Below are 27,762 nucleotides of genomic sequence, written 5' to 3' on the forward strand. Positions count from 1 at the left end.
TTTTTCTGGCTTTTAGAAAAGCCGGAAAAGAGCGTTTACACTGGCCCCGATCCGGCCCGATCCTCCGGAAAAAAGCCCTTTTCCGGAGGATCTCTTATTCCTACTTATTCCTCCGGTAGCTCTTTTACAACTCTTGGATACAAATTATGTGGATCTGTTCATTTTAAAGCATTCAGTTTCAGTAGCTGCTGTTTAACATCATTCTGAGATACTAATGGTAACTTTCTTTCTGTTCCACATGATATGGCTATCTATCTGTTTCTTTCTCTACCCTAAACACCTCCATCTTTTCTGCATTACTACTGATAAATCTACCATTTTCATATACTAATGGGCCAATACTATTGTTAAGATTCTTGTTCCTAATATACTTTAAAAAAATCCATACTGTCTTTAACTCAGAGAGATCTCCTTGTATCCCTTTGCAGACCTTACCAATATTCAATTATTTCTAGCTTCCGATTTATATTAACTGCTTTAAACATTTCTTTTCTTTTCTTTTTTTTTTAAATAACTGCCTTCACTTCCACTCCAAACTAGGTGGATTTTTTTTAACCAATATGAGGTCCTGCCTCAAATTGTGATTGTGGCTTTTGGAACATTTTATTAGGGTCTCTTAAATAATTCCCAATTATCATTCACTTTTCCCTGATTAAATTCTTCTTCCCACCTGACTTCGCTCAAATATTTTAAATTTTGTCATGTTGATCCTTCTAAATACCAAGCATATATATTTCTGACCTGGAGTAGGGATGTTCAATGTCGGTTAATTGAATATTCAATTAATCTCATGAATTCTTATTGGTTACTTGACTATTCTATAGTCCCCAGAGGTGGAGCCAACAGACGGCGCACTCTGGCCCCACTTCAGGGAACCCCCTGCCACTCCACCCTGCTGCCTCTAGATCAGAGGCAGCAGCTCAGGGTGTCAGGTGGGAGTTGGTCTACGAGGGGAGGCCAGTTTAAAAAACTGCTCGCCTCGCAGACCGGCTGCCTGTCACCCACACTGTTGCCTCTGATAAAGAGGCAGAAATGGGAGGGCGGGGGAGGGAGGGGACTGAGCTCCGGGACCCAGTGTGATCCAGAACTGAGCCAGCTGCCAGCCTGCCTGGCTCCTAATACACTTTAAATGCAGAGCTACAGAGGGGGAATATCCTGGACCCAGAGCAAGCCAGGACTGAGCCGGGCTGCTGGCCAGTCTGCTTAAAAATGGATTGATGGCAGTGGAGGGAGAATGCATGTAGTCTATAGCATTAACCTACAAGCTTTTGCTTATTGGTTAATAGACTACACTATTACATCCCTAGTCAGGACTTTATTCAGTTGCTCACCAAAAATGTAATCAAGTCATGATCACTTGTATCCTAACTGCCATTCATTTTTAGTTTATGACCAACTCCTCTTTATATGTTAAGATGAGGTCTTGTATAGAGTTCCCTCATGTTGGATGCATCACTTCTTGAGTTAGGAAACTGTCATCTATACTAGTTAGAAATTCCAAGAATATTTTAGTGCTGGCAGCATGAGACGTCTAAAATATGTCACTCAGATTGGAAAAACTCATATTCTGTTTTTCTGTCTGTAGAAAACACCAACTAATACCCATCTTGTACTTGATCTGTTAGAATATTAATCTATAAACATTCAGGATCGTTTTCTTCCAAGTTATCAGTAATTCAGAAATAGGTAATGGCGCCCTTTATAAAAAATGTCACTCCTGCTTTCCTTTTGCCCATTTTATCTTTATTAAACCGGTGGTAACCATTGATTTTTAATATTTGAATCATGTTAATCATCCTACCAGGTTTCAGTAATACCATCTAGACTGAATTTATGCTAAAAAAATGAGGAATTTCTCGTTACCTAGGGTTCTAGTAACAAGAATTTCTTCTCTTCGTTTCTCTGTGTTCTCAACGTCTTGAGTCTATGTGAAACGAGTGCTCATATCTGACCTCTTTTTTTACCCTCTTTAAGTCTTGCCTTATTTCTAGGACTACATGAGGAATAACATTTAATTTTTAAAAATCTTGGCAATATAGACTCAAGTCCAGGCTTAACACTATCCCAAGCTACGGGTTGTCCATTTCCTCTGCACTTCATTCTCCCCCTTCTCCTACTTCCCTCTACTATCTTTATCGCCAGAAAGCCCCTTAAAAGTACATCACATGCAAGCTTCTTCCAGTCCTCCATTTTCTCATCTGATGTCTCCTAGAGGAAAATAGTGGTCTGTGAAATTCCTCGAGTACCTTCACAAGAAGGTCTGCACAACTTTAACCCCATGTGATGCCTTCCCACCAAAACTATTATTTCCTCCGATGGCACCTGGTCTCCACACTTTAGTAGCACTCTTTCACCTGTATCTTGTCTTCTTTAGACTCCTTTCCCAGCTTACAGTTGATGTCTTATATGTGGAAGGGTTTAGAGACTGTTTTTAATTCCTCAAGGAGTAGCGTTAACACTCCCCCATAGAGTAGAATAGCCCACAACAATACATACAACACGTATAGATAACATTAAGCTAGTGCAATAGTCTCCAGATATACATGTGGTTGCAGTACTGAGGACACAGGTTCTCTTTCCACAAAGACAACAGTGGGGAGTTGCAGAAAGCAAGGTGTCCAGCTCTTAAGGAGGTGGGGCATTGGTGTATAAAGGGCGAAAATACCATGAGCCACTGTGCCCTCCTCATAGTTTATCCCAAGAATCAAACTGGCCCTTTGACGTATTGGTTGTACATAGACACAATGAAGTTCTAGATCTCAAATCCAACCATTTCAATTCTATTTCCAAACTTAATTTTGGGGTTTGTCTTTTTTCTAATAATAAGGAAGGTGTTTTTTTTTAATTTAGCTTGAATCAAACATGGAATCTTGAATAAGTGAATAGTTTTAAATCACAACTGTGTATTAAAGAATCACCACTTCTGTATGGCATTAACATGTTGACCATTCCCCTGAGATAAATTTATGTTCAGTAAAACTTACTCTTAGGTTAATTGCCTTTTTCAATTGTGTTTTCAGGAATCATATTTTCTGCGTACATTTTCATAAGTTCTGCACCCGTACTCTTTAAAACTAGCATTTAATATGTCAGACATGGCACTTAAAATTGAATTAATGTAAAGAAAGTTTATAAAACTGCTTTGTAAATACAACCTACCAGGCTCTGTGCATATGGAATGAATAATTCCTAATATTACATGATGTATATCTTTCATATAGTAAATCATTTTTCTGCTAACAGTTGTTGAACTTATTTTGAGAAAGTACTGTTAAGATAGATATTAACAAAATGATGAATAGTTCTTGGCTGTGTTTGATTTCTTACGGAAGGGCTTCCTTTAAGATAGTACACAGTTGTGCCTATTTGCCATCACTAGATTTATTTTGGAATTTGCCTTGCATTGCTTCAGCATATGGATGTTGATCCAGAGAGTAAAATACAAAGCTTCCATGTATAATGAAGGAAAAGCTGTACAGTATTTGTTTTCTTTTGCTAGAACTATCAAAAAGAACAGCGGAGGTTGGAAGATGAGGGCAAGTCATCAATAAAGACTGAGCAGTTTATTCTTATATATATACACACACATTTTCACCCCCAAATAGAAATGGTAGAAAAAATTAATGGACATTTTATTCTGTTTTCTGGAAGAATTTTTTTTTCATTTCCAGCTGATAAGCTATTTGCCAATTTTTTTTATTTCAGTCTGAATTTTTCCTTATTGATTCCTAGGTGTGGATGTGCTATCTTGTGCACCAATGAGCCTGGAATTCAATCTGCCGGAATAAGACAATGGCCTCTACATCTATTTGAAAGAGAGGGGTGAGCAACGTCTTTGCAACTGGTACTGTGCTAACTCCTTCTTTAACAGGCAGTGTGTAGATGGAGGCAAATGCCATTATATTTTTAATGAAAAATTAAGTCTGTTACTTGATATTTCTCCTGCCCTGTACTATATTTTTTTTTTACTTTGCTGTCTGTGAAGGTTTGCTATGGATGTAAGTTTTAGTAGAAAATCTTAAACCTGTTTTAGTATGTTTTAAATCTGAGATGGTAGTTAAATATGCAAGAGTAGATTCTTTTTTGAGTAGTGCATGGTCCACCTGTGTACATGTGTCTGCATCTCTGTACTTAGAATCTGAAATTTTCAGTAACAATGCACATGAGCTTCCTCATACTCCTGTCTCATGCTGTGAACAGCAGCTATTTACTTCTTTGAGTGCTTGCTCATGTCCATTCCAATCAGGTGTGTGCACGCTGCATGCATGGAGTTCCAGAGCCTTTTTCCCCTAGCAGTATCCATAGGGCCAGCATGGGGAGCCCCTTGGAGTGGTGCTGGCATATCAGTGCATATATACCCCTGCTGGCCCCTCACTCCCTCAGTTCCTTCTTACCGCCTGTGATGGTAGCTGGAGCACTTTAGACAATCAGTCTACCCCTAGCTTTGTGTAATTAGTTACGTTTCTGGTAGTTTTTAGTTTATAGTGTAAATAGTTTGGTTACAAGTTGGTTATAAGGGGGATTGTTATCCTCTACTCCTCTCCCCGGCCAGGGAGGGGATGCCAGGGCCCCACAACTTTAAGTACTTACCTCATTCCACTGTAATGAACCCATATACTTACCCGTCTTCCTCCCTAAAGCTCACAAGAACCACAGTGAAAGAGTGCTACACACCCTCAATGTCCATAGGGGAGTCCCCATCTACTTACACCGTACAGAGCCCTTTTGCAAATCTCCACGACTTTGTGTCCTTTACAGAGAGATCAGAAGGGTTACCCATATCCAAACAAAGACTGTCTAAATGGATCTTGGGCTGCATACATCTAGCTTACAACGTATTCCAAAAAGAGCCTCTGGCTACCATACAGGCTTACTGCACAAGAGCAATGGCAGCAACAACAGCTTTCCTAAGGGGCATACTAGCAGAAGAAATCTGCAAAGCTGCCACATGGGGTTCAACACATACCTTCATGCAGTACCATGCCATCCAGTTGTTTGCGGCTATGCGTTTCGGCCGAACGATACTTGCAGTTACTGAGTCAAATTCACTGAAGCGCCCACCACTGAGCAGGAATGCTGATTCATAGTTACCGCAAAATGAAGCACCATTGGGACACTCCTTGAAGAAGAAGGGATTGTTACCTGGTACAGTACCTGGAGTTCTTCGAGATGGTTGTTCCCTTCGGTGCTCCACCACCCACCCTCCCCTTTACTTCAGCTCCAACTACATCTGGGTCAGAGAAGGAACTGAAGAGGCAGTTGGCTGTGTGTGCAGGATAGCTGTTTCAAATGTTGCGTGCTGGCTTTCCGCATGTACAGCCAGCTGGAGGGGCACTTCTGTTAAGTCTCCAACTAGAGGTGCAGTGGTGCTGGAACACCTCCACCTCAAGTGGAGCACCCATGGGGACAACCATCTCAAAACTCCAGTTACTGTAGCAGGTAAGTAACCTTCCCTACTCACCCTGAGACTTTGAGATATGTGTCCCTGTTGGTGCTCCACTGTCTGCCCTCCACCCTGTTGCTTTGGAGTTCAAACACAGACTCCGCAGTATAGAAGAACTGGTTGCAGTTGTTGGACTGCAGTTGTTGGACTGCACAGTGCTATATAGCTGTCACTCTTGGCATGAGTTTTGGCTGACAGGCAGAGTACATGTGTGGTCCAATGGGCACCGTTACTGAATATTTCCAATCCTAGGCATAGGGACACAGAGAGCACCTATAAGGACACAGCTCTCAAAGAAGCTTAGTCACTGAACAGGGTGAATAACATTTCTTCTTTAAGTAGTGTCTCTATAGGTGCTCCTCATTAGGTGACTAGAACAGTGCTGCCTCCTATGAGTTAGCTGGAAGTATGAAGGACTTAGGTGCCAGGTTACTAAAACAGCTTTATGGATCTTTTTTTTTTCCATCTGTAAAGTGGTGCTAATACTTTATTCTTTGAATGCAATCCCTGTGGGTGCTCCACTTAAGGTGTCGGTGCATCTTGATGCCATTGATTGCATATTTTCAGTAGCAGAATCTATCTGGGCTGTGCATGTGCAGTAGTTGTCTCGGGGCACCATTGGCACTTAATCTAGTGCATGCATGACCCAACCCTTTGAGTTTATTCTCAGCCACTCTGGCCTGAGACAGAGCTCTGTGGCAGTGTCCCAACATCTCTCACATAGAGAAACATAATTAGAAATAGTTTGTCTTGTCCTAGTGTGTTTGGTTAGTCTTAGTTGCTAAACAAACAAACACAAACAAACAATAAATGCTTTCCTCAGAGCACAGTCCACTTAATCCCACTCAACAGGGATTTAAAAGATGCAGCTCATGCCACAAACCTATGCCCATTTTAGATGGTGATTCTGCATTTATACCTCAGGGAGTTGCATGTTCCCCAGAAGTTCATTCACTACAGCCGCTTGAAAGCAAGGATCAGGAAGCATCTAGACCGCTGCCTAAAGCTTATTTAGATGGAGAAATCTCTGTAATGGGCCTTTGATCCAAGGTGATAAATTCCTTCCACAAGGGCTCTCTGGCTACCTTCACCTCAGCTAAGGACAATGTTCATTTCTCTAAAAGATTGAGGAAAAGAGCCCATCAAATCACTGCAGGGAGAGACAAATAAGAAGAAACTGTGTTCTGCCAAGTCACTTTCTTCAGTTCTGGCCACCCCACAGGTGAGCACTTTTGAGGCACCAGACACTTCCGGCAATGTCTACACTGAGACCTTGAAAGGACAAGGAGTCAAGACACATGTCTAAAGGTCTCCTCCTGCACAGCATTGACTACATTGGTGAGAAATATGGCACCAAAGTCCTCACCAACAACACCAGCACCAACAACAGAGTGAAGACAACTCCATTCATACCAAGCAAGTCGAGCCACAAGTCGTTGGCACAGTCCACGATGCCATCTAAAACAAAATCAGTACCGACTGCCAAAATCAATGACACCACACCAGTTCTTACAGTAAAAAGATATATCTCAGTCTCTTTTCAATAGTGCAGTCTCCGCTCTTCAGCATCAATGGCTGGCTCCCTTGAGCATACTTCCCCAGGTTAATCATCCTTTCCCACTGTCCCACCATTCTCAAATGATGAGGGCTATCAAGAGGGAAGAGCTTGCCTTCTCTTCACACTACTCTTCACTCACAGATTGCAAACCACACTGGGGACCCATTAAATCAAAACCCTCTTATGGACAAGACATGCAACTTTGGTATGGCCAACCATGGATGTGTCCATCTTTGTCCTTTCCCATATATTGGCCAGTCTGGGACCCAAGGACATCATCCAGGGCTCATTACAACAGACTTTCAACCCCACCCAGAGGCAAAGTAAGGTCACCACCACAGTCGTCCATATTGGAGACCCTCAGAAGCCGAGGAGGAAACTGAGGGTGAGAGAGAAGAGGGCACGGAGCAGGACATAACATCACTTGGGCATAACCCTTCTTTATTGCTACACAAAGCCATAATGCCCTCACCTTCCACTATGGCAGATGATATCAAACAGTTCAGAAGGGTAGCACAAAGTCAGAAGATCACATTTGAGGATGTGCAGGACACGCAGCACAAATTTCTCCAGTTTCCCCAGAGATTGTGTGACTTCTAAAATAATGCTGCCTATAAATGATACTATGGAACACGAGGAAACCATTTGGTAAACAGCAGCCACTGCCCCCCTCATATGTATGAGGGTGGAAATATTACATGCCCAACAAAGTTATTTACTTTCTTTTTTTCCTCATCTACCTTCCCTGCCCAACTTCCTAATAGTAGAGTCCACAAACCAATGCAGCAAACCACAGTACAGGACCACTCCACAGGACAAAAAGAGCAAGAGACTCAACCTCTTTGGGTGAAAAGACTATTCTTTGGTTACCCTGCAGTTCTGACTTGCAAACTACAGTGTGCTTCTTGCCAAATATGACTACAATAATTATGGCAAACTGAATGAATTAATTAATGATCTCCCAGAGGAGAGGCATGCACAACTGAGGGACAGCTGGCTACCAGAACAGCCATGTCAGACATGGCAGCAAGAACAGCCAAAAGCATAGTATTGCACAGAGCATCATGGCCGCAATCCTCAGGATTTCTAAAAGATCCCCAAGTAAAAGAGGATGATCTCCCAATTCAACAGAGGAAAAAAAAATTCTTTTCTAAAACCAATAAGATCCTCCACTTGATGAAAAAATTCCCATGTGACCTTCCATATTCTCAGGAGATTTTTATGTATATTAACAGGCATTCCAATTCAGCAGAAACACCTAATTCCAGCATCAGAAGCAACAATATGAACCCCACAAGACACAGGCAAAGACCATAGAGACATAAAGCATTTAAAATCAGCTTCTCAACTTTACAATCTGTGTAGTTAAAGCCTTTGAAATTTGGTTGAGGGACCTTCCTCATCAGATGGGCAAATACCTGCTACAAACCAGACCTTTGGCCACTGCTTCTGTTCTTTTTAATATGTCTGGGTGTCAATCATTATGACAAATAGGGTTTAGAAATCCCTTTTTAACTTAGGTGGAAGGCATTATGGAAATCTCTAGTGATGTGATGTGCAATGATTCCCAGTCTTTTCAAGTATATGGACCCCTTTCCAATTTATTAAAATTTCACGGACCCCCATGGGGGAGAGAAAAAGAAAGGAAAAAAGGGAGGGAGAAAGTAAGGATTGGGCCCACCGCTCCTTATTTTTAAACTTTCCATGGACTCACTGCAATATTGTCACAGACCACTAGGGGTCCATGGACCGCAGGTTGGGAATCACTGGTTTAGAGTACAAAATACATTTCTTTTTATTTTTATCCCAATATTAATGAGTATAACTTTGTTCATGGCCATACAGTAAGGTATTTTTCTCATGAGAAATTTTATGTAAGAAAGATTGTTATACTAGAAAAGTTTTTATGAAGGAGACTGCTAATATCTGACCCACCCACATTGGTGCTGAAAGTAGAGTGGTGGTGGTGCAGCAGCACCACCTGGTTTGCAGTAGTAATAGTAACCAAATACATGGATTCCACTTCTAATATTTCTACTTTAAAAATTGTTCTAGCACCTCTGCCCACCCATATCCATGTAGATTAATGAGAATGCAAAGCAGCATTAACAGTTCTTGTATCTTCAGTGTTTGCTTTGAGGCTGTGTGGGGTGAATATAAGGAGAGTTGCATTTTAAATGGACATGGGCCAAGAATACATAAATCAAGCCTAGGCTTTCAATTATTAAATGACAGAATTTTATTATCTGCTCTTACAAGGTTTTTGACTTGGAATGGTGCAAGTTTTTCCAAGCTCAGTGATCTTGTGAGAATTCTGCCATATTGGACTGAAATATTGTAAGAATGTCTGTTCTTGTGGGTATGTCTACACTGCCACCCTAGTTCGAACTAGGGTGGCTAATGTAGGCATTCGAAGTTGCAAATGAAGCCCAGGATTTAAATATCCCAGGCTTCATATGCATCTTGCCAGGCGCCGCCATTTTTGAATCCTTGTTAGTGCGGACTCTGTGCCCGCGGCTACATGCGGCACGGAGTAAGTAGTTTGAATTAGGCTCTCTAATTCGAACTACCGTTACTCCTCATGGAACGAGGTGTATCGGTAGTTCGAATTAGAGAGCCTAATTCGAACTACCTACTCAGTGCCGCGTGTAGCCGCGGGCACGGAGTCCGCACTAACGGGGATTTAAACATGGCGGCGCCCGGCAAGATGCAAATTAAGCCCGGGATATTTAAATCCCGGGCTTCATTTGCAACTTCAAATGCCTACATTAGCCACCCTAGTTCGAACTAGGGTGGCAGTGTAGACATATCCTGTGAGAGATTTGCTGTGTCCAGACTGGAACCAGAAAATGGCTTCCTCCTAGTTTTTCATTAATAGTGTAAGCAAAGATTTAAAGGATCTTCACATTTGGATACAATTCCCTTTCTCTACAAAATTGGATGTCTTTCTAGACATTATGCCCTAGCTCAACCACAGGATAAAAGCACGAGCCCCACTGTCATGTGGGGAGCATAGCCCCAGCTGCAGTTGTGGGACAGGGGCACATAGCAACAGCTTTGGCCATGGCTGTGGGGAAGCAGTCATGCTCCTGGCTCTGGCTCTGGCCCTGGCAGCAGCCATGGTAGGGAATGCATAGGCCCAGTTCCAGGCCCAGTGGGGGACAGGTGGGTTGAACAACAGTGGGGACCGCCCACAGCGTATGGCACTGACTTTAGCGCCAGCTCAGAGGAGAGGGGTTGCACATGGCTGTAGCACCGGGGATGCACAGCTCCAGCTGATGTGGCACAGTTCCAACTTTAGCCCCAGCTATACAGCAGGGGCTCATAGCCCTGGCTGCAGCAAAGGAGGAGGAGGAGTGCACACACAGTCCCAGCCCTGGGGAAGGGGCTCACAGCCCTGGCTGCAGCCCTGGCCGAAGGCACACAGTCTCAACTTCTGCCCTGGCTTTATTCCCTGACGGGTGAAACTAAGGAAGTCATGGAGGCCCAATAAAGTCACAGTGACTGCTGTGACCTCTATGACTAAATTGTATCTTTAGTATGACCTTCCTCTGTTCGTCATATGAAAGCTCTTTAAAAAAATAAAAATGGAGAACATTCTTCAAACTATTAGAGATGTTTTCTCCATGGAAAATCTCCACTTTGGACTGTTATATAGAAAATAGAATGTGTCTGGAAAATAATAATTTGCCATCTTAATGGTCACGTACTACAGTGATATGCTGGACTGTGGGAAATATTTTGCAACAACTAAAACACTCTTGGTAACTAGGTACATACCAAGGAAAAGTGTAGGATTCAGAGCCTTAAATTACCATAGTTTGGTGAACTTAAATGTTTTGTTTGTGAGGGTGATGGCTGCCTTAGAGGATGAATATAATTGCATTATCAATAAAATAACTGATTCACTTTGCTATTGCACACAGAAATCTTGATAACATTTTTGCATTGTGTAGAATCCATTTTAAAAATGTTATTTTTATAACTGACGTCTTTTACTTTTTTCTAGAATATGTATTCTCACTTGTGATGATTTGATATTATAAACCCTTCATTAACCATGATGGCAACACAGACATTAAGTATAGACAACTATCAAGATGGACAACAAGTGAGAGCATTTTTTTCTCCTCTGTGTACTGCATTGTTCTTAACAAGTGAACAATTACTTTTTTATTTTAGGTTAGACACTTTAGAGTGTATGGTTTCTGATGTAATGTGGCATCTTTGAGCAGTGATTCTTCAAACTGCATTCAAATTAACATTAGTCTGGGGGCAAGTCATGCCACTAATCCACACTCTGAAGACTTGTGCTACATGCCAGTGTGAGCAGAAGGAACAAGTCTTCCTGCCAACACGTGAAGCCAGTGTTGAACTATGAAAAGAAAAATTGACTTGTTGCTTCTCTTATAAAGAAGCTTGCTTAACTAAACAGTCAGTATTCTTTTATTTCCAAAGAGGCAGTTCTCTGGATTGCTGTCCTCTCTTTGGAATACTTCCTGCTTTTATTTTGGAGAGGTTCGACCTATTAATTTTTTCCCCCACAAACACTTTTCTTTGACAAGTTTATCTACTTTAGAATACTTACGTGCCTTGGTAAAGAGCTGGTGGCAGTGGCTACTCCTTGGGGAATTCTGCACCAAAAACTTAAAAAATCAACACCATAAATTAAAAGTTCTGTGTACAATAGTTTAATATTTTGCCTATTTTATTTATCAAAATAACACAATATAATCATGCCAGTTTCAGTTATTTTGGAAACTTATTCAAAACTAGCCAATTAGCCCATCATAAGATGGGATTTTCAGGTCTCTCCTCCATGTTGGTCTTCTCTCCTGAGCCTCCGGTCTCTCGCTCCGTCTCTCTCTCTCCTCCTCCTACTGCCTCCCTCCCCCCTCAGCTCTCCTCCACCTCCTGGCTCTTTCTCTGTCTCTTTCTTTCACTTCTCCTCCCCCTCCTGCCTCTTACTCGGGGTACTGCGGAGCCCAAATGGCCGTTTGTGCTATGCACCCCCGGTGCTGCATGGGGGGTAAGGAACCCAAACGGTCGCTTGCACCACTTACTCCCATGCGGCAGCCTGGCTGAGCAGTGCAGAACTCAGCCGAGCACCACGGCAGGAGGCGAAGGGGAGCGGGATGGTGACGTTCATGGCCAGGGGGCGGGGCCCGGAGCCGCTGTCACGCCGCACGTCACTGCTTTGCCTCCCGCCGTGGCGCTTGGCTGGCTTCTGCGCTGCTCAGCCAGGTCGCCGCATGGGAGCAAGCGGCGCAAGCGACCGTTTGGGTTCCTCGCCCCCCATGCAGCATGGGCCGCCCAGAGGGAACAGCCAGCATTTCAGCATTACAAACTCACAGACACTGGGCTACTATATATATGATACCTGTCAGCAAGTATGTAATTTGAGTAATAATTTATTTAAATTACAGTACAAAAACCTGTTTTTCACCCCCTCAGAAGCCGTGGAAAGGCTCAGGAAGGGTAATGGAGGAAATGAGAGAGAGGGAGGAAATGAGGGAGAGGAAAGTAATTGCTGGGAAGGGACTTGAGTGTAAACTTGGAGGGCTGTTCGGTGTGGGTGGGGAAAGTCTTAAGCAGCTGTTTTGCTAGGGAGCCTTCCCCATGTAGACCCTTGCTGATCTCTAGCTTTTCTCATTCCATCAGGCACATCTGCCCCATCCCCATGCGTCCCTGCACCTCCACTCCCATTCAGCTCCCACCTAGTCTGTTCCCCCTGCTAGCCCTTCTGAGCTCTAGTCTGTCACCCCCTACCAGCTCTATATGTCCCACACTATCTGACCTCTCCTCTCCTGTGCCTCCTGACCTAGCCCCACAAGCAGGGCACTTTGAGGAACACAGCCTTTTTATTCCCTACCCAAAACTGTAGCTGCTTACCCAGGAGCTTGTTCTCTCTGTTCTGGCACCACAGTGACCCCTGATGTGGGAAAGGTATAAATATAGCACTTCTTGGCAGAGTGTATTTTGTGCTGAGGAAGAAAATTCAGCACAGCACGAGTTCTGCCCATGCACAGAATTCTCACAGAAGCAAAGTGGCGGTTTGCTCCCTAGGCGCATTCTGGAACAAGGTTGTCTTCTGATTTTTTGTGTATTTTGTCTTCTGTAATTAGCAGGAAACAGATGAACGCATGTAGTCTCCAGTTTCAGGTATACTTTTTTCCCCCCACTGACTCAAGGAGAAGATCCCTCCACTTACAGACTCTGTAAAAATATGGCCCAACTGTTATCATTTCTAAGTATGAGGCTGTTTCCCTTTGCCCCTCATTCCTTTTTTAGCTAAAAAATTAGTCCATTGGTAATGTCTTTCTCCAGACATAGTGACTTCTAGATCAGCTAAATCTTCAGAGAGAACTTCTTGAGGGTCATGACATTCTGCCATTTTCTCAAAATTTCCTATTGAGCAAGAAGAGTGCTCATGTCAGACAACAAAGTATATAGCCTATGCAAGATTCGCTCCGGGATAGCATCTTAAATTCCTCCTTCATTGCATGCAGAATGAGGTGGAGTTTTGTCTCTAGGTGATGTTGGAACTGGTTACTCTAATAATTACTTGGCTGACTCTTCTTTCAAAGAATTGCTGCTGAAAACAAGATTCTGACAACTCTTATGAGGGTGGATCCTTCTGTATTTTTTTTTTAATTTAATTTTCCTTCTGAGGTCTTGATCCAAGTCTAATGGTGGTGTTTAATGCAGTGTCTCTTTTCTGCTGAAGACACAAACTACTATGGTTCAAGCAGAAGAAGAATCTTCCGGTGTCACTGGTTCAATGACCCCATGGGGGACATGACTAATGCTCTAGTAGAAAGAAAAATGCAGTCTTTATTGATGGGAAGATTGGATTCCATGGAGGATAAATTCTTCAAGTGGGAAGATCTTTGTCCCCCTTAAGCAAGCTCTTAGTCTAAAGATATCATGCTGTAGGTGAAGAAGAAGAATGGAGATCCTATTTTAGAAAGCCATCAAAGTCTCAAAGGCATTCTCAGTCCATTGGTGCCATTCAGGATGTAGTATATGTGCAGCTAGAATTGCTGTAACAGTGTTCTTGGGGGACTACAATATACCCAATACGATCATGGAGTAACACACAACTACACAAAGATTACGGGCCTCTGTATGCTGTTGTTAATGTTTAAATTATGACTCTTTAGATTTATCTTTTAAGGTGCTTTGCTGATTTCCTGGTTCGCATCTTTTTTTCCCCCTCTTAATATTTCAACCCTTACTTGTGCCCCTTATTCTCACACAAACTTCAGAGTACCTGTTCACACTGATAGTATCTCTCTAATACACACTATTGCATGCTTTTTTTAGTAGGACCCAACCAAATTTACTGTCTGTTTTAGTCATTTCACCATCATAGGATTTTTAAAATAGTACATGTCATTATTTCAGCTCTTTAAATCTAAAATTTCACAGTATTATAATTGTAAGGGTACTGGCCCAAAAAGGAGTTAATCATGGGGGGTAGGGGAGATTCCAAGGTTATTGTAGGGAAGGGTTGCAGTGTTGCTACTCTTACTTGTGGGCTGCTAATGGCAGCAGTACTACCTTCAGAGCTAGGTGGCTAGAGAATGGAAGCTGCTAGCTAGAAGCCCAGCTCTGAAGGCAGAGCTACCACTAGCAGTAGTGCAGAAATAAGGATGGCATGGGATGGTATTGCCGTCCTTACTTCTGCGCTGCTGCCTGCAAGAGCCGAGCCTTCAGTCAGCAGTTGCCACTCTTTGTCCACTCAATTCTGAGGGCAGCAGCACAGAAGGCAAGGGTAGCATGGCATGGTATTGTCACCCTTACTTCTGCATCCTTCAGGCAGGGCACTGGCTTCAAAACTGGGTGCCTGGCCAACTGCTGCTCTGCAGCAACCCAGCTCTGAAGGCAGCAGAGTATGAGTAGCAGTACTTTGACCCCCACTAAATAACCTTTCGACCCTCCTGCAACTCCCTTTTCATAAGGACTCACAGTTTGAGAAATGCTGGTCTCCTCTGTGAAATCTGTATAGTACAGGTGAAAGCACACAAAAGATGGATGGAGAGACCAGATTTCATGATGTGTTTTTCATGGCTGTGAATTTGATAGGGCTCTATTGGTATCTTTCACCTAACTTAATTTTAATTTGTTTTCATTGTTCTTTTTTAAGCTAAGTTCTGTATGGATTTGAAGATGAGCTCCTTTAGGGCAGGTCTACACTACGAGGCAATGTCAAAGTAAGGTACGCAACTCCAGCTACGTGAGTAGCGTAGTTGGAGTCAACGTATCTTAGGTCAGGTTGCCATGGGGTTTCTTCTGTAGCGGGGGTCAATGAGAGAGCTAAACCCGCTAAATCAATCTCTAGGGGATCAATCACCGCAATGCTGATCTTAAAATATTTTTAACGGAAGTTACTTCGATGTTCCATTCTGTTGAAAAACTAGTAAATATTGTTGTTTTAGTACAATTACTTTTATTTTTGTGCTTTTTACATTGAATTCCTCTATTGTTGAATATCATCTGCATAGGTAAAAGTTTAGAGGCAAATTGTAAGGCAAAACTTCATTTCTGACTAGAGAAGGAATGCAATAAGTGCTATATTTCAATTTTGTATACCAAAGTGTAAATTTTAATGGATGAGGAAACTAGCTCCAGAGTCGCCATTTGCATCATTGTCTCTCTGGAAAGAGAGAAGATAATCAATAGGAGGGTAAAGGTTTTTATTGTGGTTTCACCACAAAAGCTGTTAATCCAAGCCTTTTCATAAACTCATTTTTAGAGCAATATATGGCAAACCTGTTTCAAAAATAGCTGCTTGTGAGGGACAAAAGGCTTTAGCATTTTACTAATATCAATCATTCCTATTTTAAAGCTGAGAGCTGAAACTTGAAATGACCTTTTCGCTATCCAGCAAAAAGTGTCAAGGATTAAATGAGTTTCTTGTTACTGCTTCTACTTTTTGTATAATTGCCAAATCATGCCAACCTTCTGGCAATTTACTAGCTTTTTGCATTGCTATTTACTTAGAAAACAGTGTTCTTCCTAATAAATCTTTGTGCTTCGTGACGTAAAGTAACTTATCCTCCTTTTTCTGCAGATGCAAGTCGTAACAGAGTTAAAAACTGAACAAGATCCAAACTGCTCTGAAACTGATGCAGAAGGAGTGAGTCCTGCCCCTATAGAATCTCAGACACCAATGGATGCAGACAAGCAGGCCATTTACAGGTAGTATTAGGAACTTTGGCTGTGTCTTTGAAGAGTAAAAAGTATAGTTTGGGGCATGTTTTTGCTTTCTTTCCTTTCATCCTGGCAGATTACAACCAAATGAGTGGTTGTTTGCAAATAAACGATGAGTAAATTCAAACAAAATAGTTTTTTGGATTCTTAACTTAAGACAAATAAATTCCCTAAATTTAGGATTCTGCTGCATGATCTTGAAGACTATTATGAAGTGCACATATGTCAGTTATTAAAAAGAGATATTGCTATAGGTATAATGGACAGCAAGTATCAAGGTTTAAATTAGCTATATTTTGTTTAGATTATTGACAGATGTAAGTTTAACTCCTACTGTTCTTTTATCTTTAGGGTAGTAGTGTTAACATCCATAGTATCTGAGATCTTTTCTTATTTTAGTTTGGGTTTTAATTTAGGTTAAAAATATATAAATAAAAATGTGCCTCTTCTCACAACTCTGTAGTACAAAAATACTTATCTTAGAACTTTTCATTTGAAGATATTAGTATGTCTAAACTGCAAAGTGATGATGTAACTGTAGTATGGTTAGGCATAACTGCAGTTAGCTTTAATCTAGCGAGTTTGGATAACAATAGCAGTATAAAAACATAGTGACAAGGACTTTGGTATGGGGTAACAACCAGAGTGCAAGATGGGTTACTGGGCCATTCTGAAATCTATGTTGCTATGTGTACACTGCTATTGTGACCTGTGCTAGCTAAATTAAAATTAGCAACGATATGCCTACCCATACTACAATCACACTTTTACATTTCAGTATAGACATACCAAAAATGCTTTACAAAGGCACTGTTATTGACAGTTTTCACATAGGGAAAATTGATACTTATGAATGGTAAGTGACTTGGCCAACATAGTGAGACTTTCATAATACAGGCTGTTCTTAATTGTACCAAACTCAAAGGTGATTTTGTAATATTCAAATGAGGAACATAGTGGAGACTAGATGGATGCTCTCAGGCTTTTTTTTTTTTTTTGCATGTGTGATTTAAATCTTGTTTCCTCCTGTTTGTCAATGCTAATCCACCGTACATTGTACTAATACCCCATCTTCTACTAAATTACAATTAATTAAAATGGCATTCCACAGCTTCATAAATGTAATAATGATTACTTCTTATTCATAATGTCCAATTAAAATAGTCATGCTTTCTCAGATAGCATTAGTTGTGTCAAAATCTTACATAGTTTTACTCGTTCTTTTAATAACTCACATGTATTTTTGGCTAATATTGTCATATGTGTCGTGTATAATCTGTTCATAAAAAATTGCTTTTCTGGGTGAATGGTGGCCAGTTGTTTTGTATACATTAGACTGGATAGCTAACATTATAAAATAGAAAATATAAAGTTAAAAAAATGATGTGATTTTATTTATTCCTAGGCACCCACTGTTTCCATTGTTAGCACTATTGTTTGAAAAATGTGAACAATCTACACAGGGTTCAGAAGGCACTACCTCTGCTAGTTTTGATGTTGATATTGAAAATTTTGTAAGAAAGCAGGAGAAGGAAGGAAAACCCTTTTTTTGTGAAGATCCAGAAACTGATAATTTAGTAAGTATAATGCTTTTTTAATGAAAAAATAACACTTCTCCCTCTTATTTCCAATTAGTTCTCTCAACTGTTGCTCCTAGTAGAGGATCACATCTTTTATACTTACAAAAACACATTGTTAAAATTGCAAATACTGAATTCTGAAACTAAGATCAGAAAAAGTCTTTAAACAGTTTTTCAAGTTATCTTTTTTTTCCCTTCTCTACAAACATTCTTCATTTTGATCACTTGCCTCACATCTTCCAATAGTTATTTCCAATATATGCTCCTCAAACAGCTAAATTGATATATTTAGAGATGAGTTAAGACATATACCCTCTACAATCCAATTGATTGTACAGAGTAATTTCTCAGAAGTCAGTTAGAAAGGGTATGTAGAACAGTAGAAGCAATAATTTTCTAGTCATATTTTTCTGTTGTGTGTTCTTTGCCTTGATGAATCTACGCTGTACGAGGGAGGAAAAGTTAGAAACTTTGCTCACTAACTTTTATATATAAAAATAAGTCTGAGGCATGGTATACAATAGTAATATAAACAAAGATTTGTTTTAAAACTAGGGGGCTATGCCCCCTGCTCACTACACTTGCCAGCCCCCTGTCCTGGGGTAGGCAAGCCCAGTTCTTCCTTCCCCTTTCTTCCAGCTAACAGGGGCCAACCCCAGCCTCTTGCTCCATTTGTTGATCAAGTTAGAAATGTGGAGTATAAACCTGTGGTATTCATATATTCATGCTAAGTGAAGGCCATTAATGGCACTTAAGAGCTATAATGGCCCATTAGTACACTGACCATCCATCCCAGAAAATCCAGGATAGTCCCAATTTTTAATCTTTTGTCCCAATGTCCCCATGAAGCACTGAAATGTCCCAAAAAGTCCTGAGACTCCAAACGCGGCTGTTCGTGGTTGTTTCTCCTCTCCCTCTCTCGCTGGGGGAATAGGAATCAGGAACACTTTCTGATCAATCAGTGAAGCAGGAGGAGGCAGTGCCTGTTGGGAGCATAGGAAAGCAAGTGATTTGCAGGCGGGGGGAGGTACAGGGAAGTGGCGTGGGACTCAGCATGGAGGGGAAGGTGCCAGAACTGGGCGCAGGGCTCTGCTGGGCTGCGAGGTGCTAGGAATCTGGGCGCAGGGCTTAGCTGGGCTGTGGGGAGGGAGGGGACGGGCGCAGCACAGGGAACTGGTGCAGGGCTCAGGTGGGCTGCAGGGGGTAGGGAGATGCCGGGAACCTGGGCACGGGGCTCAGCTGGGCAGTGGGGGATGGGAGAGGTGCAGAAAACTGACGCAGGGTTCAGTTGGGCTGCGAAGGTGGACACTGGGAACCGGTGGCTCAGCTGGGCTGCGGGGGATGGAGGGTGCCAGGAAGCCCAGTGCAGGGGGGCAGCAGCAGGGGGCCTGAAATGACCTCCCCTGGTCCAGAAAAATCCCTCATCTAGGACCAGTCAGGTGCCAAGGGTGCCGGATGAGGGAGGTCCAACCTCTACCCCAAGTCTCCACCTGTACCCTCCCTCCTGGCCAGACTACCTACCCCCACCCTGCTCCTGCATCCACCACTGCTCTTGTACCCTCCCTCCTTGGCCACACACTGCACCCTCCCTTGTTCCTGCTCCCTCCCTTTTGCCAGACACTACTCTTAGCCTACTTCTGCACCCTATCTCCCACGTAGACCTTGCAACTTCTCCCCTTCTGCACCCCATCTCCCTCCCAAATGCTGCACCCCATCCCTAGCCCACTCACTAGCAGCCCTATCCCATATACTGAATCCCTCATTTTTGGCTCCACCTCTGAAACTAAGGGAATATATAAAATTCACAAGAAAAGCAAATCTAGCCATTAGAGATGTAAATTCCCATTCATCAATTAACCAGTTAATGTTAGGTCACACTGGGGCTGCCGCTGGCTCCCAGCCTCCTCTGGAGCAGCCCCTGTCCACAGCAAGCTGGACTCTCCACGGAGAGAGGCTGCTCCGGACACTGGCGCAGTCCCTGCCTGTGGGGCCCCTGGGTTCCTCACAGACAGGGGCTGCTCTGGACAGGAGCAACCCCTATCTGCAGCGGGCCCTCTGTGGGGATGGAGCAGCCCTCTTCCCACAGCAGGCGGGGAGCTGCTCCAGCCCCTTCTGATTACCAGTTAATTGGAACCGGTGAGCATCATCCATTAAGAGGACTAAGGAAACTGTCCCATGAAATTGTGGGATAGTTCTGGATGATTTCCAGGCCCTGAGTCAAATGAGGTTGCATCTACACTGCAAAGTAATACGTCTCGGATCCTGGATCTCCTCTTGAATTGAGTTTGTACTCCTAGTGCTGCAGTGTCCTGAGACCCTACGTCTGGGGCCTCGGGTAATGCAATTGCAGAATATTTGTAGGGGGTGGGAGCTCCTATAGTGCACAAACCCATCCCTGTTGGTAGAGGGCGATGGGAGGAGTTCTTAGGGGTCACATGACACTCTTCACTCTAGGTCACATGTCCATCTTTACCCTGAAAATACTACCTCCGGGGGACTTCCTGTAACAGGTCGGTGGGGCCTAAGGGGTCAAGGGCATGACTAGCGGTGTCAGGGAGCGTGGCTAATGTTCCTATTTTTGGTTCAGAAAATATGGTCACCGTACCCATTAGCAAAGAGGCAGTGAGGCTTGAGCCTTCCTGTGGTAGTCTTATGGGTCAGCCTGTAATGTATGGTAATAGGAGTCTTGCAGAGACATGTGACCATGTCACCTGATACAGGAATCCACCTTAAACTGTATATTTTTCCATAAGAAGCTGGGCAGGGGGTCAAATTGAAACTATGGACTCCCGCCTCATGCAAATTTTATTTAAGTGTAAGGAATGAGGTTATCTTGGTCATCCGTTCTCCCTGGCTACCCCACCCAAGATAACTGTGGGAGACATCTAAAACTGAACTGGAAGAAGGATTGGGCCCAGATTGGATTCTGTGAAAGAAACTTATTAGAACAAGTTTGAGGGTGAGATATTACATATAACTAGTCTCATTAATGTATTAAGATTAGCTTGCATGTTCTGTTTTGTTTAGTAATCTAGTTTGTTCAGTCTGCTATGACCACTTAAATCCTACCTTTTTTATATTTGATACTTAACTCACACTTTTTGTTTGTTTGTTTGTTAATAAACCCAGTGTAAATAATTGCTACCTGGGGAGAAGCAGTTGCGCATATCTCTTTTTACGTGAGAAAGAGGGTGAACAACATGAACTTACTTACTCTTCATAAAACTTTATACAGAATAATATGGATTTATCTAGAGTTCAGGTCCCACTGAGGCTGTGCATTTGGGTACTGAGGCAAGGTCCTTTAGATCAGCCTTCCCAGAGCTAAGTTGATCTTGGTCTATATTATACTGCAGAGGGCTGTAACCGCTCTCTCTGTGTCACTGCTGGAGGAGACCTGAGGGCCTGGCTCAGCAAAACAGAATTGAGGGGCACCCATGGGGGTACAAAGGTAGGCTCAGTAGTAATTCAGCACATCAAGTGACTATCCCAAGGGGGTCCCATCGACTGACACTATCACAATGAGTACTTTCAATAGAGGATCAGAGATTCAGTATCTCTGAAGTCCCAGTTGCTCAGAAGAAGCCTACTTAAAGAGCATTCCAACCTCTGTGGAAAGAGCTCACAGTGTGATCCAAAAAGGATCATGTGGAACTTTTGGCATTCTTCAAACAAAATGTTTGACTACCTTGTTTTTATGTTAGTGTGAGATACCTTTTTTCTGTATTCTACCTACAGTCAGTGAGTCCTGTTTACTGGACTTGAATTAATGGAGAAGTTAAAGACCTGCTTCTCCATAAATTCAACCTCAAATCTTAGTACATCTTGCATTGCTACTTTTTCGCAGTGCTATGACTTCAATGTTTTTAAACGTCTGTGGATCAAATATCCACACAGAGTTCCAGACATATTTGTGTAAGGTATTGTTGCTTGCAGTCAGCCTCATTGAACCTGTTAACAGCAGACAAAAAAGATTATTGTATTGCTTTTTTATCACAATATATTTTATTTTGTTTTGGGTTCTTTTTGCACTCTATTACAGTTTATATTCTTCGTATGTTGTTGCAAGTTTTGAAATTTTCAAACACAGCCTTGGAATTTTAAAGACTCAGAGTAGCCATCTTTTGTGTATCTTTGCAGAAAAGATAGTTTCCTATAATTAGTTTTCTAAAAGTGTGTGCATAAGTATATTTTATAGATTAAAAGACTGGAAACAAAGATTAATGATAAATGGTGAATTGGGAAAGGTGTCTGAGATGCCCACAGAGGTTGGTGTTAACATTTTTAGCAGTCCTGAAGAGTCAGTAAACATATTTATGAATTTAACTAAGTTGGGGAAATAAGTCAGGGTGGAAGTATGTTGTAGCAGAAAAGGAGTAAGAGAGATTAAAAACAAGCACTTAATAATTTGAGGGAAGGGAAAGATAGCTTCTCCATGTAGGAACTAATGATATGGCCAAGAATAACCTTGAGCGGGTCACAGCAGATAATGTAGCGCTGGGAAGAAGGATCAAGGAATTCAAAGCACAAGTGGTGTTCTTGTCCACTCTTCCAGTTGAAGGAAAAGGTCCAGGTAGGGATTGTCGAATTGAGGAATTAAATGTGTGGTGCTGCAGGTGGTGTCAGAGAAAGGGCTTTGGTTTCTTCAACCATGGGACTCTGTTCTGGGCACAAGGAAGAGATGGGATCCACCTAACCAAGAGAGGGAAGAGCATCTTTGAGGGCAGGCTTGCAAACCTAGTGAGGAGGGCTTTAAACTAGGTTCGTTGGGGGATGGTGACCAAAGCCCTGAGGTAAGTGAGGAAGTTGGATACCAGGAAGAATCACAAGGAAGAACGATCATCAAAAGAGGACCCCTGATTCGGATGGCGAAGGAAGGGTGATCAACTGGTTATCTAAGGTGTTTGTACATCAATGAAAGAAGCCTGGGAAACAAACGGGAAGAATTAGAAGCCCTGACCCAGTTAAAGAACTATGATTTGATTAGACTAACGGAGACTTGGTGGGATGACTCACGTGACTGGAGCACTGTCATGGAAGGGTATAAACTGTTCAGGAAGAACAGGCCGGGGAGAAAAGGAGAAGTAGTTGCATTGTATGTAAGAAAGCAGTATGATTGCTCAGAGCTCCAGTACTCAAAAGGGAGAAAAGCCTGTTGAGAGTCTATGGGTTAAATTTAGAGGTGGAAGCAACAGGGGTGATGTTGTGGTTGATGTCTGTTATAGACCACCAGATCAGGTGGATGAGGTAGACGAAGCTTTCTTTGGACAACTGAAAAGCTTCCAGATCGCAGGCCCTGGTTCTCATGGGCGACTTTAATCCCCCTGACATCTGTTGGGAGACCAATACAGCAGTACACAGACAATCCAGGAAGTTTTTGGAGAATGTTGGGGATAATTTCTTGGTACAAGTGCTGAAGGGGCCAGGTGCAGCTTGACCTGCTGCTCACAAACAGGGAGGAACTAATAGGGGAAGTAGAGGTGGGTGACAACCTGGGAAGCAGTGATCATGAGATGGTAGATTTCAGGAACCTGACCAAAGGAAGAAAGGAGAATAGCAAAATACACACCCTGGACTTCAGAAGAGCATACTTTGACACCCTCAGAGAACTGATGGGCAGGATCCCCTGGGATGCTTACATGAAGGGGAAAGGAGTCCAGGAGATCTGACAGTATTTTTAAAAAGCCTTATTAAAGGCACAGGAAGAAACCATCCCGATGTGCAGCAAGAAATGCAAATATGGTAGGCGACCAGATTGGCTTACCGGGGACATCCATGGTGAGCTTAAACACAAAAAGGAAGCTTACAAGAAATGGAAACTTGGCCTGATGACTAGGGAAGAGTATATTGCTCAAGAATGCGGGGGAGTTATCAGGAAGGCGAAAGCTCAATTGGAATTGCAGCTGGCAAGGGATGTGAAGGGTAACAAGAAAGGTTTCTACAGGCATGTTAGCAATAAGAGGGTGATCAGAGAGGTTGTGGGGCTCTTACTGGATGAGGTAGGTAACCTAGAGTATGTCTATACTACCACCCTAGTTCAAACTAGGGTGGTTAATGTAGGCAACCGAAGTTGCAAATGAAGCCCAGGATTTAAATATCCCGGGCTTCATTTGCATCTTACCGGGCGCCGCCATTTTTAAAGCCCCGGTAGTTCGGACTCCGTGCCCGCGGCTACACACGGCACGGAGTAGGTAGTTCGGATTAGGCTTTCTAATCCGAACTACCGGTACACCTCGTAGAACCTAGTGATAGATGATGTGGAAAAGCTGAAGTGCTCAATGCTTTCTTTGCCTCTGTCTTCACGGACAAGGTCAGCTCCCAGATAAATGCACTAGGCAACGCAGTATGGGAAGGAGGTGCACAGCCCTTGGTGGGGGAAAAACGAGTTAGGAACTATTTATAAAAGCTAAACATACACAAATCCAAGGAGCCCAGATTTAATGCATCCAAGAGTACTGAGGGAGTTGGCAAATGTCATTGCGGAGCCTTTGGCCATTATCTTTGAAAACTCGTGGAGATCGGGAGAGATCCCAGATGATTGGAGAAAGGCAAATGTAGTGCCCATCTTTAAAAAAGGGAAGGAGGACAATCCAGGGAACTACAGATCAGTCAGCCTTACCTCAGTCCCTGGAAAAATCATGGAGGGGATCCTCAAGGAATCCATTTTGAAGCACATGGAAGACGGAAAAGTGATCAGGAATAGTCACCATGGATTCACGAAGGGCAAGTCGTGCCTGACCAATCTTATTAGCTTCTATGATGAGGTAACTGCCTCTGTGGATATGGGAAAGTCAGTGGATGTGATATACCTTGACTTTAGCAAAGCTTTTGATACAGTCTCCCACAATATTCTTGCCAGCAAGTTAAGGGAGTATGGATTGGATAAATGGACAGTAAGATGGATAGAAAGTTGGCTAAACTGTCTGGCCCAATGGGTAGTGTTCAATGGCTTAATGTCAGGTTGGCGGTAGGTTTCTAGTTGAGTGCCCCAAGGATCAGTTCTTGGACCAGTTTTGTTCAACATCTTTACAAAACTGGTCCAAGATGAGGGAATGGATTGCACCTTCTGCAAGTTTGCAGATGACACTAAGCTAGGGGGAGTGGTAGATCTGCTGGAAGGCAGGGATAGGGTCCAGAGTGACCTGGACAGATTAGAGGATTGGGCCAAAATCAATCTGATGAGGTTCAGCAAGGACAAGGGTGGAGTCCTGCACTTGGGAAGGAAGAATCCAAGCATTGTTACAGGCTGGGGACTGAATGGCTAAGTAGCAGATCAGCAGAAAAGGACCTGGGGATTACAGTGGATGAGAAGCTGGATATGAGTCAACAGTGTGCCCTTGTAGCCAAGAAAGCTAATGGTATATTGGGGTGCATTAGGAGGAGCATTGCCAGCAGATCCAGAGAAGTGATTATTCCCCTTTATTCGGCTCTGGTGAGGCCACATTTGGAATATTGTGTCCAGTTCTGGGCCTCCCGCCCCTTCCCCGCCCCCCCCCCCCCCACTATAGAAAGGATGTGGACGCATTGCAGAGGGTTCAGCGGAGGGCGACCAAAATGATTAGGGGGCTGGAGCGCATGACTTATGAGGAGAGACTGAGGGATTTGGGTTTGTTTAGTCTGAAGGAGAGAAGAGTTGGGGGGGATTTGATAACAGCCTTCAACTTCCTGAACGGAGGTTCCAAAGAGGCTGGAGAAAGGCTGTTCACAGTAGTGACGAATGGCAGAACAAGGAGCGATGGTCTCAAGTTACAGTGGGGGAGGTCTAGGTTGGATATTAGGAAACACTATTTCACTAGGAGGGTGGTGAAGCACTGGAATGGGTTACCTAAGGAGGTTTCGGCTTGACAAAGCCCTGGCTGGGTTGATTTAGTTGGGATTGGTCCTGCCTTAGGCAGGAGGCTGGACTTTATGACCTCCTGAGGTCTTTTCTAGCTCTATGATTCTAACGTGCTTAGGGAAAACTTAAATTCCTGGTTTTTTGGGTTACACAGATGGGAGAAACTTGAATGTTTTGGAAGTGACATAGAGGTAATACTGAGGTGATAGAGTAACAGAGAGGTTTAGCCATGAGTATGCATGGCTGCCAAAACCCAAAATTTTAGCTACGTATGTGAAGACATGATGTAATGAAGCAGGAAAATAATAGTTCCTCTCCATATGGCACTTATGTGGCTGTGGTTGAAATACTGCATTTCTTTCTGGGTACAAGACCAGAAAGATATTAGTACTTCAGAAAGTTTCTTATGACCCTATCACAGTAGTGGATGTAGTGATGTATGAGGAAACATTGAAAATTCTTGATATAAAGTTAAATTTAGTGTCTTGTAGGGAAAGGAAGACAATGTGATATACTGAAATAGTTACAGTAGGCTTACTTGAAGATTATATAAATTTGAGGTGCAGAGACAAGCTCATAGTGGAGGGCAATTCCAAAACTAGAGTTAATGAAAGGGAGATAGCTGAAGATACTTCCATCATCAAGTAGAAAGTTTGTCTTGGTGACTTCTAATTAGATAGCATTAAGCTGGAAGGCCTAGTTTGTGTTCACGGAAAATGGAGACGCAGTTAAGGAGTTAGTGAATTATAAGGCCTTTCAGTAGTACTCCTCTGTGGTCGGAGTACCCCAGAGATGTTAATACGTTTTCCCCCTCAACTCTTATGCAAGGTGGAGAGATCTTACTATCCACATTTTTGCAGGCGGGGACCTGAAGCACAGAAATTCAATGGTTTTCCAAGGTCACAACTAGGAAGAGAATTCAGAACTCCTGAGACCCAGTCTAGTGTTTCCGTCATGAGATCTTTGTATCTCTCTAACAGAGGGGAATAGTTTGGTGTAATTTATGTAAGAAAAGGTTATTAGCATTGTGAAATAATTTGCCCAAACAGAAAGAAGAAGAAATGTATACCCTATAATGCAGCCGTAGATGGGGGAGGAGGGAATAGAGACCCACTTACCTCACTCCATTAGTGCTCCAGCCCCATAGGGAGGGAACTGGGCTGGGGGGGGGGGCAAAAATGAGGGCTTCAGTGTGCAGAAGTGGGCTGCCTGGGAGTGGGCTGGGAGTGAAAGGTCTGGGCAGGGGGTGGGCAGAAGCATGGTGGGGATGTGGAGTCTGGGAAGGGGGAAAAGGATTTGGATGCCTACCTAATGGCTCTGTGCCTCAACACTTACAGGTACTGCCCCCACCTGATGCCATGATTCCTGGCCAATGGGAACACCGGGGTGGACCCTTTAAGCGAGTGCAGAGACAGAGCTTCCTTGCACTGCCGTTCCCCATCCCTCCCACCAGTGGGAGATGGAGGAAAGGCAGTATGCAGAGCCACTTTCCCCTGCCAGGCAAAGCCCACAGGTCTGCTGCTACCTGCAGCTTGCCTTGATCCAGCCCATGAGTCTCCAGGCTTCCCCTTCCTGAAACAGAGCCAGCACTGGTGCTTCAGACACACAACAAGTCTGAGCTGTAGATTCCTCATCCCTGCTATAATGGTTCTCTGGCCAAATCCTGTTGCAGAGTGGCTGTTGCCACCATAGACAAAAATGATAGACAGAATGTGGAAAAGAGAAAATAAACCAGGTCTTTCCACAGGTTCTTTGAAAGCTGATCATTTTAACTGGAATGTTAATGACCTAGTAGAGCCTTGTGACATGGTCATACCGCTGTAGCATAAGCATTGATAATAACTGCTTCGTTAATGGCTATAATGCTATATTATCACCATCATATGAAAAGTGTAGCAGAGCCAATGGAAAACACTGCAGGTTTGCTAATATTCTGTAAGACCTGCCACTTTACTGCCACCATTTTAAATTCTTCTTGGAAAGGAAAGAGCCCCACGACAGACATTCCACATCTTCAAATTGTTTTCAATTCACGTATCTTGTTTGAGTCTGAGTTTTTTTTGTCAAGGGTGGGGGGAAGCACATTTTACTGGCTTTAAATAACCATAAAGGTTTCTTTCTGAAAGAT

At 43.0% G+C, this 27,762-nt stretch overlaps 1 protein-coding gene across 15 annotated transcripts in view; it reads left to right on the forward strand.

The window, feature by feature from the left end:
• PKNOX1 (PBX/knotted 1 homeobox 1) overlaps window positions 1–27,762 on the forward strand; it is a 69,415-nt gene that overhangs the window by 17,303 nt on the left and 24,350 nt on the right. For 8 of the 15 annotated variants that reach the window (XM_075912306.2, XM_075912332.2, XM_075912345.2 and 5 more), the window contains 4 exons: window positions 3,733–3,822; window positions 11,011–11,112; window positions 16,078–16,205; window positions 17,623–17,794. In XM_075912306.2, coding sequence (XP_075768421.1) covers window positions 11,062–11,112; window positions 16,078–16,205; window positions 17,623–17,794 — 351 coding nt within the window. In that variant the 5' untranslated portion in view covers window positions 3,733–3,822; window positions 11,011–11,061. Of the gene's footprint in view, window positions 1–3,732; window positions 3,845–11,010; window positions 11,113–14,677; window positions 15,223–16,077; window positions 16,206–17,622; window positions 17,795–27,762 lie in introns of those variants that run through there. The other 7 variants (XM_075912316.2, XM_075912315.2, XM_075912317.2 and 4 more) reach the window with 3 other exon arrangements.

The sequence above is a fragment of the Pelodiscus sinensis genome, chromosome 1 (genome assembly GCF_052426305.1).
Source record: "Pelodiscus sinensis isolate ZL-2025 chromosome 1, ASM5242630v1, whole genome shotgun sequence".
Lineage (NCBI taxonomy): Eukaryota > Metazoa > Chordata > Testudines > Trionychidae > Pelodiscus > Pelodiscus sinensis.